The sequence below is a fragment of the Triticum aestivum genome, chromosome 3D (genome assembly GCF_018294505.1).
Source record: "Triticum aestivum cultivar Chinese Spring chromosome 3D, IWGSC CS RefSeq v2.1, whole genome shotgun sequence".
Lineage (NCBI taxonomy): Eukaryota > Viridiplantae > Streptophyta > Magnoliopsida > Poales > Poaceae > Triticum > Triticum aestivum.
The window spans coordinates 512,000,581-512,018,408 of NC_057802.1; the positions used below are offsets into that span (position 1 = coordinate 512,000,581).

Here is a 17,828-nt window from a genome sequence, read left to right on the forward strand (position 1 = left end):
ACAAAAACCCCAGCCCCTGAAATGCTGACGCGTGGATGCCTATTAGTCCCGGTTAGTGCACCAACCGGGACCAAAGGCCCTCCTGCCTGGGCTCGCCGCACCGGCCACGTGAAGGCCCATCTGTCCCGGTTCGTGTAAGAACCGGGACTAAAGGGTTAGGGCATTAGTAACGACCCTTTAGTCCCGGTTCAAAAACCGGGACAAAAGGCCCTTACCAACCGGGACAGATGACCCTTTTTCTACTAGTGCCTCATCACTTAGTTCTCCTCAGTTTTGCACATGCTCTTTGGCAGTCCTCACTTTTCCCCTCCGCCGCGTGGCCCACCCTCGCAAGATCCAAAACAGGGGTTTGCCGTCTGGTCAAAGTCTTTGACCATTACTGTGCGTGGTTACTGACGTGTGGGACACCCTGTCAGTGGATGCCCGCTTGCAGATGATGGGCGCATATATTGACTTGTGGGACACCTCTTTCAGCAGTTGCGCGCTCGCAGATGATGGATGCATATACTAACTTGTAAACAAGCCCTAAAGAGAAAAAAAACAAAGGCGGCTTATAAACTCGGATTGAAATAAACCAGACCAATACATGGAGACACTACAAAACAGCCTTCAAAAAGGAAAATAAGAAGACATGTTTACTTTTTTTTTTGCGAATGAAAAACTTTCATTAATTAAGTCGGATCAATACGGTCTGCCTTACATAAAATGAAGAAGACATGTTTACTTGCTTTGTTGATTTCAAGTACTACAAGATGATGTGTTTAGCGCCTGCAAAGATTGAACGGGAGCAACGCGTTTAAAACGGAGAGTCCCTCCAATAGAGGAAATAATATTTTTCCTGCTAAATTCTAAAGTCTTGTTGACGGCAGCACGTTGCACCAAGGCAACAGAAATCAGTCGCGGGCGGCCGGCCGGCCGGCAAGCAGGTAATTTAACAAGGAAATTCGTGCTATGTTGGCTTAGAGAAGGTCTAGGTTTAGGGAGTTAACTATGTTACTACGTTAGGAGTTCAATCATATGGTGTAAGGTGATTTCCAGAAAACATTCTAAAAAATGGGAGGAATGCATTTTAGAAACATGGAGGACGACGCATGGGCACGGCGCACACACTCATGCAGCGCCTACTCAAGACCAGAATGACGGAGCTTTAAGATTGATGAAAAATCACCAGATGTGTCTCGTTGTCGATGGAAATGTCGACTCTCACTGAAATAATATTCCATCTTAGGGCCCTTGGATTCGTGGTAACTAATTACGGGGGTGTTTATTTTACACTTGTATCTTACTAGCCGCTCAGCAATTTACGGCTGGAACCAAACAATGAGCCGAGACCTGTATTTTTTACAGATGTATTCAAAGGGAACATGACAATCCATTCAGGGCCTTAATGGGACATACATGTTTTCAAATCTGAGATTTTATTCCTGGTGGACTGGAGATAGCCTCTTAATCATCCAACCACATGTTGATTCTCGAAAGCAGAGATATGCTATAAGAACATAGGAAATAATTGGAGTTCCTACGAAAGGAATTTATTACAAGATAAAGAAAACAAAAATATAGAAATATTTTGGAGGAAGACATGAAATTTGAGACAACTCACGAAATATTGAGGAACAATCATGGAAATTCATGAATATGGTGATTTGCGTGAATGATCATGATTTTTATGAGTTTTTTACTATCCTTTTATGAGAATGATTCTAAATTTTGTAAGTTCTAGTAGACGTCCTAATTTATTCGTTCATATTCCAAGTTCTGAGATGTTATTGTAACTTTTCTAGAACATTTCTGGCGTTTTCTTCATGTTTTCTCTTACTCCACCCTAACTTCTTTATAATTGTTTCTCTTTCCATGATTCGTTCATTTTAAATGATTAAAGTGTCACCAGTGCGTAACCACTGCCACATGATCAGCCATACCACTTTTTGTAAGGTTGGTAGTAAATCTGCTATCACAAGTTATGGTTCAAATTTTCTTTTAAACTGGGGACTAAAACAAAACTTAATCAATAGTGGAGGGACCAAATTGACAAAAAAAACTGTACATTACCATTTCCCATTGATACCGGGCTTAGTAAAGCATGAACAAGATCACATAAATCCTCATCAGTTCCCTCAAGCCCTGGAACCATTTTCACAAACTTTTCTTGTTTGAATCTAGGAGACATTTTCAATACACACCAGAATGTACACAAGCTCCTCCTTTTGGACACTCATATGAGTTGTTTTCCGACACTGTTACCACCCAATGATGAACAGACCAACAAAGGCAGCAGGTGCATTCTCCTGCCAGTTCATTCTGCACATCCTACTTTTTTGTGGGACATTCTGCACATCCTTGGCATCCCTGGCTGGCAAGCCGTCGGCATAGATGGATCATGGGCACGGGACACAAACCAGTCAGGAAGCATCAGGCTTTCCACAATAACAGAAAACGAAACTGAAATAAGTGAGCTGCACACAGCAGAGAGACCAACCTTGCGTCAAGAGCCTCCGGTCTCCAAAGAATTTTCACCGGAACACGTGAAGGTATCCAGCTTGGTTGGCAAAGCCTTTCAGGAGTACTCTCTTGGGAAAATCTTCCTAGTAAAAAGACGATAGGTGTGCATGCGTTCAAGAAGGGCAAAGCATGGAAATGGACAGAAAAACACTACAGAAATGTAGAGTTTCACTGTGTTCCTTCAGAAATGTCGACATGGTACATAAATAATTACGGCCAGTTGATGTCTTGCCTCTTTCTAGAATAGTTGACATATGCATTATCATGCGAATTAAGAAAATCGTTACTGCAGGGAACAAGCTAAGAAAGATGTACTGCCGGAAGTGCTCATTTGGCCTCGGGGGTAGCTATGCCAGACAAAGTTTCAGAATAACAAGTGAATCATATCCGGACGACGTAGGCTCGGAGCCTCTCGGAGCAGACGAAGCAGTGCGGGAAGTAGAAGGCCACCACGAACCCCACGACGAATCCGACGGCCGCTCCGATGCTCGACTGGTCGTTGATCCTGTGCAGCCTGATTCGTATCGGTCTCCATCTCCTCCGAGGGGTGGAGCACTCATCTAAAGGTGAACCACAAAGCCCTTGGTTACCAGCAAAGTTTGAAGACGAAAACTTCTGTAGCAAAGTAGGAACAGGCCCTGATAACAAGTTGCCCGCAACATTGAACGTAGTTAACCGAGTAAGCAAACTGAATTGCGATGGAATTTGACCGCTGAGTTGGTTATGCTGGAGGTTGAGGAGATTCAGATATGTCATATTTGAGATATTCTGTGGGATTAGCCCCGAAAAGCTATTATACGAAAGATCCAGAGATGTCAGATACGGCATCCGCCGTGAAATGTCCTGAGGGATTGGTCCTGAAAAATTGTTATTTGACAGGTCCAAGCCGGTCAGGCTTGAACAATTCTGTAGAGCAACAGGAAATTGGCCTTGAAGTCCTAGGTTGCCTAGTCGCAGAGAGAGAATCTTGTTCTCGTCAGGGTGCCAGCATTCCACACCGGTAAAGCGGCATATGTAACCGTCGGTGTCATTTTCAAAGTCCCAAGATCTGAGAACACCGCCGGGATCAGCCAATGAGCGTTGTACAGACTTCAGGCACCGGATATCTTGTTCAGTACCAAAACACAGTGATGAGCTGCTCAAGAGGAGGAACAAAAGGAGGAACTTGGTATCATCAGCCATCACAAACGTGGAGTAAAACAGACAACTGTCGGCCAATCTTGCAGCTTGTCAATTCCAGCATCACCTGATCAAAACTTGCATAACACTTGAACTCTTTACATGGAAAATTAAGAAATAATCTACTCAGACATGGAGACACCACAGAACAGACTCCAAAAGTGCAAATAACAGGTCAGAAAACACTTGTTTTGTTAATTTCATGTGATACTTCCTAGACAATATCAGGCACGTCAGAAAACTCACCAATTGAGCCAAATCAGAAGCCACCATGTGCAAAACATGAACTAGTGCAGCCCTTTTTAAATAGGGAATCCCTCTACTGGAGCATTGAATTTTCTTCTGCCAAACCCTGAAGTTTTATTGACTTGGAAAGAGTTGCCACAAGTATACAAGGAACAAAGACATACCGTGTGCCTATGACCAGTAGTCCCCATCTGAGCAGTCTCCGAAACTTCATCAGTCACCACTCACCACTCACAGCCCAGAGAAAATTTGGCACGTGGCAGAAAGACTGATCCATCGTCGTCTCGAGTCTCTGGTCTAGGTAGAATTGTCACCGAGGACTGTGTGGAGGGAGTTTACATCATCGCCTGGCAGAATAGAATTTTGAGCTCTCCTGCGAGAACTCTGACCTCACGGTCTTGCCAGGTGCATTTGCAGTTTCTTTTAGTCCAAAATATTGTGATTTCCAGCAAACATGAATGGATATCATTGCTATAACACTACCTAAATTGTGATGCAGAAATATGGCCATGTATCTCCTGTGCATACAGCGCAAACTAGTACCACATGGTCATATTTACTCCCTCCGTTCCGAATTACTTGTCGCAGGTATGGATGTATCTAGATGTATTTTAGTTCTAGATACACCCATTTTTGCGACGAGTAATTTGGAACGGAGGGAGTAGAAAGTAGTGTTTATTATTCAAGTTGCACCGAATTTATTTTGTTACATGCCACATGGCCATATTTCTGTATCAATTTTGAAAGTGTGCATGCCATAGCAGAACTTATAGCATGCATGTTTAAAAAAAGTATTCACTGGACAAAAAAATCGAACATGGAGTATGAACATACCATGGTGGAGAAGATCTGGACACTTTCAGAAGATGTCCTCAAGGTCGAGGGAGGACACACTGCAGAACTGAGATGCCTGCTCTCTTACTAGGCAGAAAACATAAGGGGCATTATTCTGATTCTGCCACGCCTATGAAATATCAAGCTTGCTAGTGTATACTTCCTCCGTCCGGAATTAGTTGATGCTCAAACGGATGTATCTAGACGCGTTTAAGCGTCAACTAATTCCGGACGGAGGGAGTAAGTTCAGCTGATCAAATTTGATATGCATGCTGTTGTGATGGCAGTTTATTTCCCTCAAGAAAATTATTCAGAAAGTTAACATGAATATAACTCTGTCTTTTTTGAAACCTCAAATAGACTACAAAGATCATTACAAGTTTATAACCTGTTATTCCGTGCATCACTCTTTTCTTTAAGAGAATGCGTTGCACCATTTGCATTACATAGTAAAACTATCACACAAATTGGACTCATCACATTACAAGTGAAGAAAAAACACTACACTCACTAGGGTACCAGGTATACATGTTGGTGAACTGTTACTCTGAGGAAGAAAACTGGAGTTGCTGTTGGAAGTGCTTCTTTGGCCTCCGGAAGTTGATGGCAGACAAAGTTCCAGAACAAGTGGGTCATATTATCCGGACAACGTAAGCAGTGAGGGTGTGTTTGGTTGCGTTCTCGTCTCAGCATAGTTGTTCCCTTTTCATGCATGCTCAACTCAACACCCCTCTTCATGCATGCTCTTTTCATGCATGCTTCTAGTGTATTTGTGCTAAGCTAGTGTGGACTCATGCATCCTCCATACACTCTACCAAACACCCAAAAGTGGGTCGAGAAGGGAACTTGGGCTCATGCACCCTTCATACACCCTACCAAACACACCCTGAGCCTCTCAGAGAAGATGAAGCAATGCGGGAAGTAGAAGGCCACCACGAACCCCACGACAAATCCGACAGCTGCTCCGATGCTGGACTGATCATTGATGCTGGTCAGCCTGATTCGTCTCGGTCTCCATCTCCTCCTAGGACACTTGTACAGTGGTGTACCACAAAGCTCCTGGTTTCCAGCAAAGTATGAATCAATAAACTTCTGCAGAGAAGCAGGAATTCGTCCACTTAATTGGTTGTGCTGAAAGTTGAGGCCATTCAGATTCATCAGATTTGCAATACTATCTGGGATTTCACCTGAAAATTTATTGAAGGAAAGATCCAGAGATGACAGATACGACAGCTGCCATGAGATGTTAGGAGGGATCGGTCCTGAAAAATTGTTGCTTGACAGGTCCAACATGTTCAAGCTTGTGCAATTTTGAAGACCTTGAGGAAATGGGCCTTCAAGCCCTAGGTTGCCGAGACGCAAAGCGTAAACCTTGTTCTCGTCTGGGTGCCAGCATTCCACGCCAGTGAATCGGCATATGTAACCATCTGTTGTATTGGCAACAAAATCCCATGAGGACATGAGTATTCCTTTGGAATCAATCACTGATTCTTGCACAGACAACAGGCACTGGATATCAAGTTGAAAACCAAAACAAGACGATGAGCTCCTAAAGAGCAGAAACAAAAGGAGGAACTTGATATGATAAGTCATCGCAAACGTGGAACGAAACAAACAGCTGCTCGGCCAAAAGTTGCGGCTTGTCAATTCGAAAGTCACCTGATAAAAATTTGTGTAAGAAATACTTGAACACTCTATTTGAAAAAAAAAATGCTCAGAAATGAAGAGACCACAAAAACAGACTCCAGAGATGCAAATAAGTCATGTGCACTTGCCTTGTTGATTTCATGCAAACACAAGATGAGGTGCTTCAGAAAACTCAGCAGATGACCAAGCCAAAGTAGAAGCCAGCCACCACCTGCTTAGTTGAACAGGCACAGTTCTTAAAAGTGACAATCCCGTCACTAGAGCAAAGACTTTTCTTCTGCTAATTAATTCCTCGGGTCTACCGAATGGGGGAGTAGCAAGCACACGGAAGAAAGACTGGCCAGCTCACCATCCCAGTCTAACCAAGTAAGCATTCTAATGAACTGAACACCACTTAAAATAGCGGTAGAACTTTCTGCACTGACGTATCACATCATCAATTTATGAGGCTAGAAAAACTAAGGCATGTGAGACAGACAGCTAGAGAGCTAGACAACTACATCTTTGTCAAGAGTAAAGACAACTTCCCATGGTCCTAGTAGGCACTTGGATTGAGGATCAAACCATGGCTTGTTAATTATAGATTAAAAAAACACTGATATTGGGCAAGGCGTGGACAAGATCAGCTAATTGCGCATCAACACGAGCGCTTCACAATCTTTATTAGTATTTGAATCATGAGATAGTCGTAATATTCATCAGAATGTAGATGTACTTCACTCTTGTGAGACGCACACGACTTGTTTGCCTACATTTTTACCACTGAATAGACCAACAAAGGCAGCTGGCGCATTCTCTAGCCCGATGCTCATGTCTTCTACATATTCAATCTTGCCATCCTTGTAATGCTTGGTCATGTAATCGACGAACTGTGGGAATAACTTGATGTAATCACTCTGGATGAAGCCCTTCATACTGATCCGTTTCGGCACCAGACAGAAGAGGTTGTGGATCCCTGAAGGATCAGTCATGCCGTGCTGGGAGACCATCCCACATACTGCTATGCGACCATGCATCCGCATGTTAAGGAGTACAGCATCTAGCATTGGTCCGCCTACATTCTCGAAGTAGATGTCAATACCTTCAGGAAAGTACCTATGTATGGAAAGATTGCAAAACAAAGATAACATCATTTTGGTGCTATTCTCCCTGTTTGCTGAGTTCAATAGAGTTACTGATTACACAAAAATGGTAAGCAGATGATGACAAAAAATATCTGCCAAATGAACAATATGTTTGATTTGCGGGCCCATCTCATCCAAGAATTCATCCGACCGTCATTAGATCACCCATGACTTTTGGTAGGATTGTCATATCTCTTACTTTTTACTCCTCTCCATGTTAATAAGAGATGACGTGTTAGGCTTGGACTTAGGACCAGATGGTTTATTCACCATCTGGTTCCTAAACCAAACACACAATAATCCTAATATGGTAAAGTGTGTCTCATAATTCAGCTAGGTTCATCAATAGTTCATTCTGTTAACATGGCTTTCAGATGTTCATTATAACCTAGCTTGATCATTCTATGGTTTATGCAAGTTACTGCTATCTCGTTCTTAGGCGTTTTGTTGTATCTTATAGAAGGAGAAGGTCTGACCTTTTTAGGGCTGCAGTCAAGTCAGGCTCCTCTTTGTAATTAAAAGCTTCATCGAATCCAAACTTATCTTTTAGGAGTTCAACCTGAAACATTGTTGTAGACCCTGAATGATACAGCTAAACAGATAACAATTTATATACTACAAGCTTGATGAGTACTTTCTGATTTGTTCCGGCACTTCCGACAACATAGCAGCCATGTAGCTTTGCAAGTTGACCAACAATCTGACCAACTGCTCCAGATGCAGCAGAAACAAAGACAAATTCTCCTTTCTTCGGTGAGCAGATTTCGTAGAATCCAACATAAGCTGTAAAACCAGGCATGCCTGCGGCCGGGGAAGACCAGAGTATTAGTGAACATGTCGGAACAAAGAATAATTAACAAACAGCAATGTCAGAAACAGTAGCTACTTGGTTACAACATTGCAATTCCATTAAAACAGCCCCGTGAATGGACCCACTCAAACACACCATTGCCAATTCATTAACAACGAGAGAGCCGTCCATTAAAAATGCCCTCAACCACACACCTTTATTCATTTTGTGCCTACTCTGACCTCCATTTTCTTCTCGGGTACACATTACATATTCGTGCAACCAGGGGAAGACTTTCCAACAGAAATGAAGTGCAGTAGGTAGGTGTTGCCCTTTGTCACTCGTGATATATACTGTCTGCTTCAGGATTCAACTGAATAACCAAAATAGCAGCAGGAAACTAACCGAGAAGCCCCAAATGATAGGAGAGTGGGATGTCGCTTTGCTGAATCTTATTCAGCTGTTCAGGTTTGTCAATCAAGCTGTATTCCTCCCAGCCAGTCATTCCCGAAACAATGTCACCGGCAACGAACCCCGGATGAGTGGAGTCCACCACTCTCGCCACGCCCAGCCCTTCTATAACCTTGACAGATATTAAAATTTTGCCTGATCAGTAACCAGCAACAACAAGAGAGAGCAGTCAGAAGGGGAAAAAGACTGACAGATCCGGGCTTGAACGGGGGGATGTAGGAGCCGTGGAAGTCCCGCATCCGGCCGCGCATGTAGGGGTCGCAGGAGAGGTAGAGGTTCTTCACCAGCACGGCCGGGCCGGCGGCGCCCTCGGGGACGCGCAGCGGCACGGCGCCGCCGTCGACGAGCGCCATGTCGTCCTCCCTCGGTGCGCGGCTGATGTAATCCCGCAGCACCACCTTCCTGTTCCTCGCCGACCCCGCCCGCGGGTTCGCTTGCTCCATTGCCGCCGTCCGGGGAGTAGTGAGCGTCTTTGGTGGAGGGAATGGAGGAAGTCGCCCAGGTGAGGTGCCGGGTGAACAGTGGGGGAAGGGAGTCGCCGAGGTAGGTAGGTGGGGGTGCCGCGGGTGGTAGCTGAATCCGACGGTCGGGAGGGGGGGGGGAGGCCGGGTGGGTCAACTTTGCCGAATCATTTTCAGCCGTTAGTCTCGTCAATGGTGACTACTTTTGGTCAAAAAGAATTGTATATGTGCTAAAAACAACTAAAAATGTAAAAACAAAAGTAGGAATGTTCTCAATTTATATAGTTTTAAAAGGGTAAACATATGAAATATACAACAAAATGATGTATAAAGGTGATTTTTTATTGCAATTAACATAATGTCATTTTCTAATAAAAAATTGAACCATAAGCTATGTATGTGTGCTCCAATTATCCGACACATATATCGCAATGATAACATAAAAAGTAATTCAAAAATATAACTTATAAGTGGTATGCATGGCTTCCTAATGTGGCATGATTGATGGTAAAACTAATGCAAAAAGTAACTTAAGCATAGCTGATGTCGCATAGCTGCATGCTTAGGAAAATTAGATAGTGGTTTGCATGCAAAAACCATTAACTTACGGTTGACATGTACATGTGCTCATGTGGCATGTGGCATTGCTGCATTATTAGAAGAAAAAATGGCAGTGAATCATTGTGGACTACAAAAATCTAACATTGTTCAAGATCAAACCAATAGACTTCCATTCACATCTTCTTCTTTTTGCACTTGTTCCTTGAGTCTCTGCGTCTTACTAGTATGTTTTTGTGGAAATTTCATTGGCAATTTTATATAAACATTGATGCTTAAAATTTAAACTATGATTCTCTTCATGCACCCCTCAGCTCGTGTTGCAGTTGCGTTATTTGATTATAGTGTTGTAGGTTTCCATATTTAAACCCCCTATATTCAAATGTGCTTTTAGTTGAGAGCATTTTTTATTTAAAGAACTCACAAACCATAGCATTTGAACATTGTTTTCTTTTGCGACAAGGACTTGTAACTATTATAAAGGTTCACCAGAAATATGAAGCATCCCCAACATAATAAAAATTACATCAAGGTCCCCGAACTATCACACGACCACTATTGCTGCCAGAACGAGCCGCCGACGCGCCACTGTCGCCGCTCCCATACTGGAGCCGACTAACCTTGTCGATGATAGTAGGTAAGTCATCATGCACGTGCCCTAAAGAACAGCGCCTTGGAGCCATAGTCGTCGTTGTTGAACCCTTGAATCAATCTAAAGAACCTGACACGAAATCTCACCATCGCGTACGCACGATGAGAAGCCCTAGCATCACCGCCCGGAGGACCTGGTGAGGGTCTACGCCGGAGCTCTGTCTAATCTGTCACGATGGACGAACTTGAGGAGAATTGGAGCCCGAAGACTGACTCGAAGAAGTGTTGTCATCTGTCCGTTGTCTACTAGTCGAAGCTGAGCATTATGATTCCCCTCCTTGCAATCGGAGAGGTAGACGTAGGGTTGTTCTTCTTTATTTGTGTATCTCTTTCATACTTATTTCTTCATGTGCAGTTTTTTGTTTAATTCTTCGCATATATCTCTCCTAGATGCTTTTGTTGATAGGAGATTAGACACCACAAAAGGGGTAAATACTTCGTGACGTTTTCTTAGAGATTTTCTAGAGAAATAAATATTGGTAGCATACACTTTAAAGTTGGATACGGCCAAGATCATCACCTACCAATGTTGGATGGGTTTGGGTTTTTATTAGGCGATATTAGGTCTCTATGATGCAATATATTTGTCAGTGTATATCCATAAATAATGATAAACATTATTTGGCACACTTTCTCAACATAGTCTGTTATTTGCGATCTTGCATATAACATAGTCTGTTATTTGCGATCTTGCATATATTGTTTTGTTTTAATTAGTTTTCTAACAATTAAAATAACATATTAGATACTTGACCTGATTTATTGCTTCAAACTCCTATTGTTGTTACCATGACACTGCTTTACTTCCTTGGTATTATATTTTGCTTTGGATTATGTAATTTTCTAAACTAGAGCTGGTAACCCAAATCATCATAACTTAATTTCGACTCCGCTTGTCACACATGTCGTGTGGTATTATATGTTGCTTACACAAAGAACATTTGCATACACATATTTACTACTTGCGCATGTCTTGTGTGTAGTATTGGTATATGCATGCACTCTTTTATTATTCTTAGTTTACCACGTACTACGATTGCCATCTTATGGATGATGCCAGACATCTCTACTCTACTCGTGCGAGTGTATTCGATCAGTTTGATTAGATTTTTTTTGCAAAGAAAATGTTTTTATTGATTAAATTAGAAGTGTTAGTAGTGATCTCTCTCTCTCACACACTCTCTCTCTCTCTCTCGTGCGCGCACACAAACACAAACACCCTCTCTATTCCCTTCGTCACTTGAATTCAGGATGGATCTTGATAGAAGCCTCGTCGATGACGAGCCAAAGGCGGATAATATCCCAAGGGGATAATACAAGAAGCTAGCATGATGCTCGTGGTGGGTCAACAGTCAATAGAACGTCAACACTCTCATAGTACTTCTCACATGTTGTACAAACCTGGTACGAATTTAGCTGGAGAATCGGCAGGGGGTAAGGCGAGATGTCTTAAGAAACACAAATCTTACTTAGACTATGAAGTAAGCATGTCAGTCATTGTTTTGGTTAAAATGATGGAATTGAAGGCTTGTTATGTTCGTTATGTAGAAGGAAAGAGGGAAATGGGAAAATGACCATGGTCTGTGAGAACTGGTCGATTGTCAATTAACCTCGCATTTGCAATGTTATAGACAGTTGCATTCTCTCAGAACATCAACAATCTATACTATGATGACCAAGGTTTGGGTTTGCCATGTTTAAGTTTTAGAAGAAATAATATCAGGGGACAATATATAGAAATGTGGGTAGCAATGGAAAGGTTACTGGATGGTGTTGTGTTTCCAATGATAATGATACAGTGGTATGAACCCATGAACTAAGGGTAAACACTTTATAAAATATTTTAGCTTGCAACTAAATTCCATTTGGCATATATCCTAAAACTTGGTTACAAAAGTCCAAGTTACATCCCAAATTAAGATTTTATGTTGGTTTGTGCTTCATACAAGCATTTTGACTAGATATATTTTACTCGGAGGACATGTTAGGAGAAAGAAACACCTTTTCGTGAGGCTGGTCAATTCTTCCTTTCCCCGTGTCTTGTTGCACATTTGTACAAAGTGTTCTTCAATGCGAAATGAATTTCCAATGTGTACATACCATTTTTATCACATTTATGTGATAACTGACTTCCCTTTGGATCAAAAGAAGATGGTGCCCGTGGGTTTATAAGCCACTATTTGGGCAATCTGGAAAGCAAGAAACAATGCTTGCTTTCACGGAAAATTCCCAAATGACCTACTGATTTTGTCCATCAATTTTTGCTACATGATGGATATTTGGTTGAAGTTGCAGAACTAAAGCGGATGAAAGGTTCTCCAACAATGATATAATCCCTCTGTCCCATAATATAAGAGTGTGTCAAAAACGCTCTTATATTACGGGATGGAGGGAGTAGAAGATTAGGGGAGGTAGCTACAAGGTGGATTATCGCACAAATGGATGGGCACCAAATACATGATGGTATTCCTAATTCATCCTCTGATGTAGAGAGGACACATTTTCCTTTTACAGATCTTTTGGGCCTGTTGTAAATGCTTGCCTCCGTTGATGAAGTCGGGAAGGAATTGCTTTCATAGCAAAAATAAACTAGATTTCGCGCCAATTATGTTACACGTGTGGCATCTCGTCGTCATGAGTGTAGTCGTCGTCCATATTGTTAGAGGCAGCTTGGCGGCAGGACGAGACCAACCGACCTCCCCTGAACGTTCCGGCATGAGGATTTGGCGACGCGCCTGTCGTACATCAACTTCACGTCCTGCATGCTGATCCCGCTGCACGGGTGGCTCCTGCTGCAGTTGAAGGTCACGGCCACCGGCGTCGTCGACCACCCCCGTATGTCCACGTACTTCACCTCGCTGATCTTGATACTCGAACTCTGTAAACAAGAAGCACCAAATCAATGCTGGCAGCCGAGAAAAAAATCTACTACTAACAACAGCAGCCAAATTAATTAACATATTGAAAAAACACGAATACAAAGTAGTATAATAATATATAAACGTTTTTGCTGCCATGGCAGTGTTTTCTTGAATCAGGTTCAGCAGTTCGAATCTTGAGCCTTTTTCATCGTTTTTTTGTCAAATTTCCATGTTGCCATGATGTTCTTCACGGTTGGGTCAGGGGCCTCCCCCCGCCAATGTCACATCCAAAATTATTACTAGAGCATACAGATAAAAAGGCTATTGTTGTATACATGCATGAATATGTGCCGTGTGGAGTAACTTGTTTAGAACATTACCCGGTCGCTGCACCCAACTTTTTGGGGACAGTAATTTTGATCGATGATGATGGGGTTGTGGACGCCTGTCATAGTAGCGTCCTCGAAGGTGACACCCCTCACGAAACCCTGCTTGGAGCTCCCCCAGGTTTTGATCCTCAGCCCGTTTGAGGTGCCGGTGAACCACGTCGTCTTCACCGTCACGTTCTGCACGTCCTCCATGTCCAGCCCTTGCTGGTGGCCCAAACTCCCGATGCTAAGTTAACACAATCAAGAAGATGTCAATGGGTTAGCTCAGGTCCTCTAGTCTTGCAAACTCCGACCCATCACAAGATGTACCTTATGCCGTGGCCTGGGCCGCAGGCGACGCGCTCGATCCAGAGGTTGGAGTTGCCCGGGCCGACGGAAACGCAGTCGTCGCCGGTGCGGATGTTGGCGTCGTACACGGAGACGTGGCTGGACATGTGGATGTGTATCCCGTCGGTGTTGGGGCTGTCCTCCGGCGCGTCCACCGTGACCCGGTTCAGCGTCACGCCGTTGCTCTGCAGCACCACCACGTGGAACAGCTCGCTGTTCATCGACCTCAGCCCGTCCACCACCACGTCCCTCGAGTTCGAGATCGTCAGCGACTGCACGCCCACGCAAATGGCACGTCAAGATCACCTAGCTAGAAATCGTCTGGCTCTGCGAGACATATATGGGAGGCACGTACCGATGCGCCGGACGGGCAGTGGAGGCGCGGCTGCTGCGGCTGCTGCTGCTTGCAGGCCCAGAGGGGGGCGCCGCGGCCGTCGAGGGTGCCGCCGGAGACGGCGAGGCCCTCCACGGACTCGAACGTGAGCCACCGCCCGGGGGAGGCGCTGTCCCAGCCGTAGCCCGAGGGGGCGAGCAGCGTGCCGGCCACGTTGAACGTGACGGCGCGGGTGGCGCACGGGCCCATGAACGTGGCGCTCCCCACCAGGAACATGCCCGGCGGCACCAGCACCGTGGCCGGGCGCGGCGAGCGGCACGCGTCGGCCCACGCGCGCAGGAACGGCAGCGTCGCGTCCGTCATGCCGTCCGGCCGGGCGCCGTAGCGCGTCACGTCATACACCGCCCCCGCGCCGCCGCCTGGCCCGGCCCAGGCCGGGCCGCCGTTGTTGGGGAGGAACACGAGCGCCGCGTGGAGGTGCGCGAGCAGGCCCAGCATGGTGACCGATCGAGCTGCTGCCTGTGTCGCGAGCTTGCAGGTGCTTGTTAGGTACGTACGTCGGTGTCGTAGGAGGAATGTTATTACTAACGTGGACACGTGTACTTATAGTGGCCGAATTTGGCTGGTTTTCTATGGAAAGTGAATCAAGCTGGTGAATCAGTAATTTAATTAGGGCCTTATTTAGTGCTTTAGGACATGGTGATCAAGTAGGGTTGGGTACAGTACTTACCTACCATGGGAGACCAGCTGGTAGTTAGTGATCTTTGACATGGGAGACTATGAAAGTCCCATGTGCGTATGATAACACTTTCTAAAATGCATGCGTTTGGCGAGTTCTTGGAATCATGCCATTGCGGCCCATGCAAATTTCATGCGTGTGCTAGCTTCTTCTGTTAATCGTTGATGGTTTTGAGGAGCAAACACGTTGTTTACTGTATGTTTCAAGAACGATTGTTTACTCTTGTCAGGCCGGTTGTACGCTTATTATATTTGTATCCTTTTGATACTTCATTTTATGTTGGTAATCCCTCCAATTCATATTAATTGACCTGCGCTTAGTACAACTTTGTCAAAAAAAGTTAAACCAGTTCAAAAGGCTTTCGTTACCGAGTTCGAAACTTGAGATCCCAGTTTGAGGATCCCGCGACCTGATCAACAAACTAAAGGCGCAGCGCTTCTAGATCCGCACACATGTGTACCGTCTAGTTGTTGCTAGTTGGGTTGGCCATTTAGCAACTTCCATGGCTGCATGCCTGCATTTGGAAATCAAGATCACCATGCAGCTTATGTTTCAGCGTCTCGTTAACTGCAGTTTACGTCGTCCTCTACTGTTATGCTGCAAAAAACGACTTGTAGATAGATCAATCAATCTTTTGACTACCAGAAGCGGCCATGACCCAAGGATGGTCCTTAACTAACTGCTTGAGTGGAGCGGGACAAATGGACTAGTCATCTAGCAGGATTAACAGCCGGTGAAACGCAGGTACGCAGAAACTAGGGGTGGCGACCTCATGCATTCCTTGAACTAGTAGTCCGAGGTCCATAGACTTGTGATCTTTGTAGGAGGCTGGAGAGCAAATTAGACTTCCTTTTGGTTGTAGTGGTGGGTTGGGCACATCTCAACCCAAGCCAAACCTAGGAAGATTTGACATGTCAACAACTACTTCGGCCCGTCGAGTCAAGGTCCAGTTTGGTTTGCTGCTCACCAATCGCCACTAAACCGTCAATCACTATGTTCAGTGTTCATTAGTTACCCGGCGAAAGCTTGTGGACTATGTATTTTGGGTTTTTTTTTAGAAAAGGAGAAAGACCCCCGGCCTCTGCATCTGAGCGTATTTTGGATTAATCTCACTTACTCAAAACGAGGTAAGATTGTGTTGTTTGCTGGTCTTTCGTCCAACCTTACGTACGTCTCCACCTCCTTTCACTTGTTTAATTTTTTTCTCCCATCTTTAGTTTTTGCTCACCGGTTCTCCCTAAAAACCGCATCAGTTACCCCACCTCTTATTGACTTACCAAATAAAATTGTGTGTGTTTTTATAAGCCAATAAATACTTATCAAATAAGGTTGCAAATGAAATGTTTTTTTAACATAATTACACTAATAAGGACAGTTGTTTCTATAAAACTAATATGGGCAAGTAAATCGTTGGCTAACTTACTAAATTTATGGGACCTCGCCTAAAGAAATTTAGCTAAGTCTATTTTGGGGTATTGGATTAAGATCCAACGGTCGTTCATTGTTTCTTCTTCCTCCTTCAACTGCTCCTTCTACAAAATCGACTTATCCAAATTGTAAATTCAGTCAACTTATATATAACTATTGTACTTACTAAATTATTTATGTCCGAGTTGTATCATCCGACCACAACCGATTTGACTTATTCAAATTGCAAGCCGTCTTGGGCCACATCCGACCCGGCAGAAGAAAACCGGGTCGCAGTTGAGTCCAAAACAAGTGTACCAACCTTTCTCTATGCAGAGCAGTTGGGCCGGGCTGGCCCAACGTGGTGCAACAGACTTCAGCGTCTTGAGACAATTGATGGGTGTGTGTTCGGTTGAGCTATGGATTCTGAAAATGCTGTTGTGAACTGTGAGCTAAGAACTATGAAAAGGCTAAAAATTGTTTAACCGTTGATTTTATAGGAATTGTATGTAATATACCTAAAGCCTGAAAGACTGTATACGGGTTAACATTTTATTAACTATTTAGAAAGAAAATTTATGACTACCGACAATTTATTTCAACAATTACTTTTAATATTGCATACATATAGATAGTATAAATAGATTGAATGATACTCTAATATTATTACAAGGGCAATCATGTAACAAATCGTAGCAATCAACAATTATATAATAAGAATCACCAATAAGTACAATAAGCTAGCATGTTCTCTCAATCTCTCTCACTGTATCTATTCGTACAAAAGTTAGCAACTTGATTTTCAACATATCAGTATTGCTATGGTGACTCTATTGTATACGCAGGGCCCCTTGGAAACCCCAAGGCCGTATAGCGAGGAGGATGGAGATCCACTGCTGGACGAGAAGGTTTTGAAGCGTACATCTCCAAGTTTCATCGGCGGCAAATTCATGCTAGCCCAGCGGAAACCACCCTGCAAAGCTCTAGATACACACATGACCGCATTGATTTTAGATTTCTTGATTTAAACCAATAGTGTTAACCTCTTCATGTTTGTCAAGGACGAGATTTGAGGATTTTTCTAGTGTTTAGGGAGAGGGTGGGAGCTGAACAAATAATGTCTTGGTGTGATTGTATTGCGTACGATGATCTGTTGCATAGTAAGAAGTGGGGAGAGAACGTGCAGTGACAGCAGCGACACGCGCATGTGCATGCATGTCCCTCAACCGAGTCTATGCCTGAGGAATAGGAGGGGAAGGTTACAACAGAATACAATCGAGTACATAGATACAATAGAATACAAATGAC

The 17,828-nt window shown here is 43.9% G+C and overlaps 3 protein-coding genes across 3 annotated transcripts; all 3 read right to left on the reverse strand.

The window, feature by feature from the left end:
• Positions 1–2,026: 2,026 nt before the first annotated feature.
• Positions 2,027–4,918, reverse strand: LOC123080081 (probably inactive leucine-rich repeat receptor-like protein kinase At5g48380). Its single transcript, XM_044502949.1, has one exon. The coding sequence runs from the start codon at positions 3,682–3,684 to the stop codon at positions 2,884–2,886; it is 801 nt and encodes a 266-aa protein (XP_044358884.1). The 5' UTR covers positions 3,685–4,918; the 3' UTR covers positions 2,027–2,883.
• A 232-nt stretch (positions 4,919–5,150) lies between these two features.
• LOC123080083 (probably inactive leucine-rich repeat receptor-like protein kinase At5g48380) lies at positions 5,151–6,801 on the reverse strand. The gene is made up of 2 exons (XM_044502953.1): positions 6,537–6,801; positions 5,151–6,420 (listed from the first exon to the last, which is right to left on the reverse strand). The coding sequence occupies exon 2, from the start codon at positions 6,352–6,354 to the stop codon at positions 5,614–5,616; it is 741 nt and encodes a 246-aa protein (XP_044358888.1). The 5' UTR covers positions 6,355–6,420; positions 6,537–6,801; the 3' UTR covers positions 5,151–5,613.
• Positions 6,802–7,035: 234 nt separating this feature from the next.
• On the reverse strand, positions 7,036–15,046 carry LOC123076421 (uncharacterized). Its single transcript, XM_044498682.1, has 9 exons — positions 14,396–15,046; positions 14,023–14,312; positions 13,705–13,939; positions 13,160–13,341; positions 8,985–9,384; positions 8,728–8,905; positions 8,167–8,333; positions 8,009–8,091; positions 7,036–7,503 (listed from the first exon to the last, which is right to left on the reverse strand). The coding sequence occupies exons 1-9, from the start codon at positions 14,870–14,872 to the stop codon at positions 7,125–7,127; spliced, it is 2,391 nt and encodes a 796-aa protein (XP_044354617.1). The 5' UTR covers positions 14,873–15,046; the 3' UTR covers positions 7,036–7,124.
• Positions 15,047–17,828: the final 2,782 nt, after the last annotated feature.

Excerpts from the sequence above, each read along its gene's own strand:
- LOC123080081 (XM_044502949.1), bottom strand. The coding sequence starts at position 3,684 with ATGGCTGATGATACCAAGTTCCTCCTTTTGTTCCTCCTCTTGAGCAGC.
- LOC123080083 (XM_044502953.1), bottom strand. The coding sequence starts at position 6,354 with ATGACTTATCATATCAAGTTCCTCCTTTTGTTTCTGCTCTTTAGGAGC.
- LOC123076421 (XM_044498682.1), bottom strand. The coding sequence starts at position 14,872 with ATGCTGGGCCTGCTCGCGCACCTCCACGCGGCGCTCGTGTTCCTCCCC. Across the intron at positions 13,940-14,022 it reads GGCCCAGGCCACGGCATAAG|CATCGGGAGTTTGGGCCACC; the intron begins GTACATCTTGTG and ends GTGTTAACTTAG. Across the intron at positions 8,334-8,727 it reads CTATCATTTGGGGCTTCTCG|GCATGCCTGGTTTTACAGCT; the intron begins GTTAGTTTCCTG and ends CCCCGGCCGCAG.